Below are 8,516 nucleotides of genomic sequence, written 5' to 3'. Positions count from 1 at the left end.
TTTAAACATATACTTGCTATTATCAAAGATCAGAAAAAAGAATTACCTGATGATTTCTTCATGATATAGAGAACTAACAACTGGCCCACCAAAACCACTTTTTGCTTCTTTTCCTTTTTTCTCTGATGTCTGTAAGAGAAAAAATAGGATGGAAAAAAGTCATGTGGATTAAAGCAATCAATATATTAAAATCATATGTATGTGTATGTGTCAGGTATAAAATATTACTTACAAAACATTTTATCCTGAAACTTTTATTTTCAACTATTCCTTTCAACCCTAGTAACAATTTTAAAATGGTATCAGAAAGATACAAGTTATATGACAGTAGCAGAATGGATTCCTACCAGTAATCTAAGGTCATTTCAGTACCACCTTTTGGAGCAATTCCTTCCCCTAGCTGATTGTGAGATGATATTCAATGTGAAAAGTATGGATGGTTATATGAAATATAAAATACAAGTATTGACCATGAATGTGACAAGAAAGTCATGTCTAGATTTATAAAGTTAAAGTTATCAAGTAAGAAATAAGCTATAGTAAAATTTCAAATTCAATCATAAAGAAAATATCTTTAGGTAGAAAGAAGAAAGGAAAGAAGGCAGAAGAGAGAAAAGAAAGGAAGTTTAAAAATAAGAGAAAATCTGGAATTAGGAAAGCAGAGAATGAGAAAGGGAACAGGAAGTAAAAATGATTAAGATGCAGTATGTATATATACCAGTTACCTTAAGTGAAATAAAAAAGAAAAGAGAAAAAAAAGGGAAGCTGGTAGAAAAGTTATCTCAAGTCAAGGGTTCAATAGGTCCTGCCCTTTATCTCAAAAAACACAACAGTAAGATTTAGAAATAAGATTCTCCTAAAACATGCAATGTGGAAGCAATAAATTTGGATGTTACTGTCTGAAACTACAACCTCTGCAGAAGCTTACATTTCCAAGATAATGAATTTTTGGCGAGGATACCCTGCAAAAATAACATCTCTGAACATAAATATTTCAGAAAAAAATTATTTTATTGCTTGACTGCAAAAAGACTAGCTTTACTTCAAAAAAATAAGGCAACCCCAACACACATTTTACCCTGTGCTTTTAAAAACTTTTTTATTCTTATTAGTACATTTGTAGTACAAATGATTACAATCATTGTGGGGAGCTGATACATGCATAGAACACATTTTAATTCTTGTTAATTTCCTTCCTTTATCTCTTCTTCTTTTTCCCTTTTGCAAAAGATCCACCTCCCTGTTTGTTATTATCTATTGTTGCCTTAATTTATATGTTCTTGGGTTCTCACTTAAAAGGAACCATGTGATATTTGTGTATCTAATTTATTTCACTTAACATTATTATCTCAAGGTGCATCCATTTTCCTACAGATGACTCAAATTTATCCTTCTTTATGGCAGAGTAGTAGTCCACTGTCTTACTTTCCTCTCTCTGCTGAGACAAAATACCCAAGGCTTGGAGTTGAAAGGAGTAAAGATTTATTTCACTCACAATTTGTAGAGGTTTCAGTCCATAACTGGGTGGCTCTAAGGCAGGGTGGTACATGGCAGAAGGGCAAGCACCTGTTGTGGCAACAGATAGTAAAAGTAACACGAGCCCTTACCAGCATCATTCTGCCCCTTTTATATTTATGTAGACTTCTAGGATTAGAGAGGTAGCAAGCCAATCAGTGGATTGATTTAGCAATCACATACACTTCTATCTTTTTGTTATTGTTGTTCTGGGGATCAAACTCAGGACCTTACGTTTGCCTGGCAGGTGCTTATGCCGCAGAGCCATCTCCCTGGCCACAATCACATATCCTTAATTGCAGCATCACACACTCTAGACTAAACCTCAAAAAAAGCCTAAGACTGTATGAGACTTGGGGGGAAAACTAGATATAAACCATAACATCCACTGTATAAATACCACATTTTCATTACCCATTCATCTGTTGATGAACATATAGGCCACCTCCAAGATTTAACTATAGTGAATCATTCTGATTATGGGCATAGATATGAATATATCACTATAATACATTTTTAGCTCTTTTAAGGAAGACATCTAGAAGCAGAACAGCTAAGTCAAATGGAATTTCTAGTTTAGTATTTTGAGGAATCTCCATACTAATTTCCATAGTGCTTATACTAGTTTACATTCCCACCAGTAATTTTTTTTTTTAATGTGTTAGGTACAGGGTCTCACTACATAGCTTGGACACAGTGATCATTCAGTTTTCAGTCTCCCAGCGCTAGGATTACAGGTGTGTGCCACCACACCTGGACTCGGTACAGTGGGGCCGGCATGGCCTGTGGTGCCAGGATCAAACCCCAGTTCCTGCGCTTGTCTAAGTAGGCACTCTTAGTCTGTTGAGCTATCTTGCCAGCCCTCCCCACCAGTAATTTAGAATGGTTCTTTTTTCCACCCCAGAACCTAGACAGCATATGTCAATTGCTTGATGATAGTCATTCTTTCTGGAGTAAGATGGAATAAATTCAGTATTGTTTTAATTTACATATCTTTAATGGCCAGAGCTACTGAACATTATTTCATATAATTGCCACTTGTGCTTGTTCTGAGAAATAGCTATTCATATTTTGATCATTTTTTGATTTAGTTTCTTTGCTGAGACAGGGTCTTTTTATGTAGTTGGGGCTGTCTTTGAACTTATTATAGGATAGGCTGGCCTCAAAATCATGGCAATCTTGCTGACTCAGCCTCCAGAGTTTGGGATTATAGGTTTGGGCCATCATGCCCTGCTCTGCTCATTTTTTTCATTGAGTCATTCATTTGGGGATGGGGGTTTTTAACATTTTTGAAGTTTTTATATATGCTAGACATTAGTCCTCTGCCCAAAGTATAGCTGGCAAAATCTTTCCCCTATTTGGTACACTGGCTTTTTACCTCGTTGATTATTTCCTTGCTGCACAAAAGATTTTCAATTTGCTATGATTGATTTTGTTGGCTCTTGCATAACTGGATTCTGTTCAGAACATCCTTTCCTGTACCTACATCTTCAAGACTTTTACCTAATTGTATGTTTCAGCAGATTAAGTGTTTCTGTTATAACAATGTTAAGTCTTTGATCCATTTTTACTTTAGTTTAGTACATGGCCAGATATATAGGTCTAGAGTCAACCCTCTGCATGTGGAAAGGCAGGTTTCCCACAATTTGTTAAAGAAATTATCCTTCCTCTAGCATGTTTTTGGCCCTTTTGTCAAAGATCCGATGGCAGAGGTACCTAGGGCTGTTTCTGCATCCTCTTATTTTGTCCCATGTAAAGAAAGGGATTTGTTTTATTGCTGTTGCTTTTTTAAAAAAAAATAGTTTGTTTTGATATGTGGACCACTGTATTGGGGGAAAAAAAAACAGTGGAGCATATTCTTTCAGTTATTAACACTGTTGAGAGAACTAAAGTTTCAAGAAATAGAAATGTTTGAGAAGAGGAATCAAATCAATTAACAATTTACAACAATGACAAAACCATAAAGAACATGGATTAAATAACAAAGTATATAAAGTGCACTACTGTGATGCTAGCAAATAAGTAACAGTAAACAAAAAATGCTGCAAAGACCTTGAGATAACTTTTCTTATACTAAGAAATGTGTAACCAAAGTCAGAACTTATTTCACTTCATCCAATTATATTTCAATGTTTTACATGTTTTATTGGTAGGCAAAAGTTGAAACATACTTGATGTTCAAGAGATGCTTATAAAATGAATAAAAGTGAAAATGAGAAAACAGACATAAAAAAAATAAATACGGGAAGTAAGTACAGAGTACTAAGCACAGCTTTTTAAAAATGAACTCGCTCATAGAAGTTAATGTAAAAGAAAAAATCCACATGGCCTTGGGTATGACAATTATTTAGATTAAAAAACCAAAAGTATGGGGGAGGGTAAAAAACCCAAAAGTATGAGTGGTTAAAAAGAGTTGGTTAGTCTTTATTAAAGTTTTAAAATTCTTTCTATGAAAGACATTGTTCACACAACAAAATCACAGGCAACAGACTGAAAGCAAATCTTTGCAAAACCTATATCTAATAAATGATAATATCCAAACCATTCAAAAATTTTTTTTAAAATTTATTTTTTTTCATAATTTTATTAAGAAACAAATAGCAATGAGACAGTTTCAAACCAAATTGGTAGGGCAGTTTCAATAATTAACACCAAAGAATTCTTGAAATTCAATAATAAGAAAATAAAATACCCAATTAAAAATGAGTAAAAGATCTGAACAGACATCTTACCAATGAAGATATATACATAGAAAATATGTAAATAAAACAATGCTGAAAGAACTTGGAAGTCATCACTCAATAGAAAAATGCAAACTAAAACAATAGTGAAGGACAACTGTATGTTAGAATAAATCCTTCAGCAGACAATGACTAAACAAATGCTACATATGTAATATAAAATATTACTCAACCATAAAAAGAAACTAGCAGTTCTAGATTAAGAAAAAAGAAACAAGAATCAACTAATACGGAGGTCAAGAAACAGTGACCGGGGCTGGAGAGATGGCTCAGTGGTCTAAAGCACCTACTTGGAACAAGCTTGGCAAAGCACAGGGACCGCGGTTCGATCCCCCAGCACCACATGCCAGCCAGCCGCGCCCCCTGGTGGGCTGAGCTGGCCACACACACACAATAAATGTTAAAAACAAACAAACAAACAAAAAACAAAAATGCTTGCATTATAAAAAAAAAAGAAAAAAAAAAAAAAAAGAAGCAGTGACCACTTATCACATTTACACTGTTGATTTAGAGGAGAGCAATCTTTCCCTGCACTCATATCTAACTACTTAGAGCATGTTTCAAGAAAACTAAAAGAGAATATTATCTGTGTATAAGTGAGAATTCACCTACATATGTGATAGTCAATCACAGTACTTCCATGCCTAAGAATGGACCTAGCTTGTCACTCATTACCTGTGCTGTCTGTTCTATAGGCATTTGAGCTATGACCCTGGTTAGATTCAGCAGAAGCACCAATCCTTCTGAAAAGCCCTCCCGGCCCTCCAAGCCTGAGCCAGATGCCCCTCCGTAGGGTCCCAGAGCACCCTCAGCAGCCCTCACACAGGCAGTTATCACCCTGAAGTACAGGATCCAGGCTACTATCTTCAACACCAGTTCTTCCAAGCTCCATGAGGACAGGATGGTCGTTTTTCTCACTGCAGCCCCAGGCACTTAACAGGTACTCAATAACTTGCTCTTGAGTGAACAGGGACACATTCTGGGATCTGCACCTCTCCAAGCAAGTCATCCATTTTTATATAGTATTTTAGTGGTGTATGCAGAAATTTAAACATGAAATGTGTTTACTAAAGTCCATGAGTGAACAACAGATTATTAGGAAGCAATTCCTACTATGGGAAAAGGTCAACCTTAAGGTTAAGATTTGGATTCCAATCCTGATTCTGACTATGGCCATGTACCCTTGGGTGAGTGCTTTCTGAGCCTGAGTTTCTACATCCACACAGAACATGATACCGAGTTAAAGGTGTGCCCTGCAGTGTCCAACGCAAGTTCTTATGATTATATCAGCATTCTTTACTGTTCAGGGAGCCAGGAACTGTGGGTATTATAGGTGGACTTCAAAGTTCTGATCCTAAGACCAGTTTTTGATTTTCAGTTTGGTTATGTTGTTGTCATGACAAGAGTGATGATTTCCAAGTTCTGTATGTGTCAGAGCTGAAATCAGAAGTTCACTTACTTTTGTAAAAAAATTTAAAAACAGACGGTAATAAGCCTTTTTATAGCCACCCATATACTCAGCACTTCTAATATTCTCCTTTCCTTAGTGTAGGTCTAAATTTTTATCTAATTTTCCTTTCATCTGAAAAAAGTTCTTCTCACATTTACTGCACTGCAACTCAAAAGGAAAGAACTGTTAGTGCGAACAAAAAAGAAAAGGACTTTAGATTGCTCTCACTTTTTTTATATTGACATGAGACCTAAAATTAATAACTTTACAGTATATAAATGGGTAGCATTTAATACACTCAAGGTCATGCCACCACCACTTTTATCTACATAGTTCCAAAACATATTATCATCCCATAAGAGGCTTTTAGTCCATAAAGCAGTCACTTCCTATACCTTCCCTGAAATGTTTTCTAATTTTTTCTCTGTGAATTATCCTTTACATTTCACATAAATGTGATCGCAATATATGTGATCTTTTATGTCTGGTTTGTCTCACCATATTTTAAAGTTTTATCCATATCACATCATATCAGTTTTTCATTCCTTTTCACTGTTGATTAAGTCTATGGTACATATATACCAGTACCATGTCTTAGTTACTTATCAGTTAATGAATGTTTGGACTGTTTGCACTTTTTTACTATTGTGAACAATGGTTCCAAGAACATCTATAGCTCAGCAGTCTAAGTGCCTGCCTGGCAAGGACAAGGACCCGAGTTTGATCCCCAGTACTGCATGCCATGCTGGCCCTGTGCAGAGCCATCCACTGAAACTGGGCGTGGTGGTGCATGCTTGTAATTCTAGAGCTGGGGAGGCTGAGATAAGAGGATCACTAAGAGTTCTAGCTGTGTAGCAAGAACCTGTATTAATTAATTAATTAATTAATTAATTAAAAATGTATGTTTTCGATTCTCTAGGGCATATACACCTGGGGTAGAACTGCTGGGTCATATGGTAATTCTATTTTTGACTTTCTGAGGAACTATAGTTGCACCATATTAAATGCCTATCAGTAATGTAAGATGGTTTGAATTTCTTCATATTCCCACCAGCACTTGTTACTATCTTTTTTATTATGGTCATCCTATGAGGTACATTCCATTCAATGAAGAGCTTTTTCATTTCTGAAAAAAAAAATATAGGCACTTATATTTTGTTAGAGATGGACTGCATTTGATCCATAATTTTTTTTTTTAAATGTATTTGGTTGTTACAGGGTCTCACTATGCCACTCAGACTCCTAGAGATCCTCTTGTTTTCAGCCTCTCCAGCACTGGGATCCCAGGCATGCACTACCACACCCTGGACTCAGTGGCCTGTTCAGCATGTGCGTGGGGGCGAGAGGAGGGGCAGGACAATGTGGTGCTGGGGATCAAACCAGGGTCCCTGCACTCACCAGGCAGGTGCTTACAAATGTCTTATAATGCATAGGATAGCCCTCCACAATACTGAATTTTTCCAGCCTAAAATATCAATGGTCAGAGGCTGAAAAACTCAGCAAGTATCTAGCATTTTAGATATTATTTAGTTTTTTTCTATCTTCTCTCATTTATAATTTTTTTCTAGGATACTGATTATATTCATGTTATATTGCTTGATATTTTCTAGAGCTAATTGGGCTATCTTCATTTACTGTTCAATGTTTTTATGCTCTGTGCTTCAGTTTGATTAGTTTTACTTGCTACATCTTCACGTTCACTGACTTTATTTTATGCATGGTCTGATACACTGGTAATGCTATACAGTTTCACTTGTTACTCCAGATAAGTATATTTTTCTGTCTCCAGAATTTCCACTTAAGTTTTTCTGCATCTTCCATTTCTATATTCATTTTATTGTTTTCTAGAATATATGGGGTGTGATTGAAAAGTACAATGAATATTTTTTAATTATATTAAAAAGATATGTTTCCATTAATTCCCTTGAAATCTATCCCTGCTTCAAACATGATTATCCCATAATTCTTGTCACTTTCCTTTTTTTTAGTTTTTTAAAAAATCCTATTGGTTTCTTTTTATTTTTTTAAAATATATATTTAGTACAGGGTCTATAGTGTCTCACTACACATATCAGACTCATAGTGATCCTCCTGTTTTCAGCCAAGTGCTGGGATTATAGTCTGGGATTATAGTGCTGGGATTATAGTCATGTGCCACCATGCCCAGTCTCAATCTCATCTCAGTGCACCCTGGGGACAGGGCCAGCATGGCAGGCTGGGGATTGAACCTACAACCCCTGCATCTGCTTAAGCAGGCACTTTAATTTGCTAAGCTATCTGGCCAGCCCAATACCTTTTAGATATACATAATAACACTCATCACAGGGAATTTGTGCCTTTATATGATAATCTCTTAATCCTTTTTTCCCATTCTCCTTTCCTCCTTCTTGTCACTTCCTGAAGCAATTCTGGAAGTCCTCCCGTTTGAGTGTATTTAAATGTACTGTTGTGGCTATCTCAATGTCTTGACTTGACTGCAAATGTTTACCTTCCGCAGCCATTTTGACTTTGGGTAAAAGCCAGAACTTGCACGGTGTCAGAGCCAGTGAACAAGGTAGAGGAAGACACACCATATTGTTTTTATGAGGCTGCCTTTCTGTTAGACAGCACATGCAGCAGCATTCACCCTAATTTTGATCATATATTGTAAAGATATGAAGGAGGACCTGCAGAAATTCTTCAGAAGTGGAAAGAATGATGCGATAAGTGAATTTGAAGTGAAGGAGCATATTTTGATGGAGATTAATAGCAATGTGTCTTTTACTATGCTTTTTTTACATTTAAACATTCACAATATATTTTGATCTATA

General features: G+C 35.9%; 1 protein-coding gene across 1 annotated transcript in view; it reads right to left on the bottom strand.

The window, feature by feature from the left end:
- Acbd6 (acyl-CoA binding domain containing 6) overlaps positions 1 to 8,516 on the bottom strand; it is a 203,583-nt gene that overhangs the window by 151,429 nt on the left and 43,638 nt on the right. Inside the window, exon 4 of the mRNA XM_023703621.1 lies at positions 47 to 129. Coding sequence (XP_023559389.1) covers positions 47 to 129 — 83 coding nt within the window. The remainder of the gene's footprint in view (positions 1 to 46; positions 130 to 8,516) is intronic.

Source organism: Octodon degus, unplaced genomic scaffold, assembly GCF_000260255.1.
Source record: "Octodon degus isolate 3935 unplaced genomic scaffold, OctDeg1.0 scaffold00176, whole genome shotgun sequence".
Lineage (NCBI taxonomy): Eukaryota > Metazoa > Chordata > Mammalia > Rodentia > Octodontidae > Octodon > Octodon degus.
The sequence above is the reverse complement of the archived record's forward strand: the minus strand, read 5'-3'. Positions and strand labels throughout refer to the sequence as shown.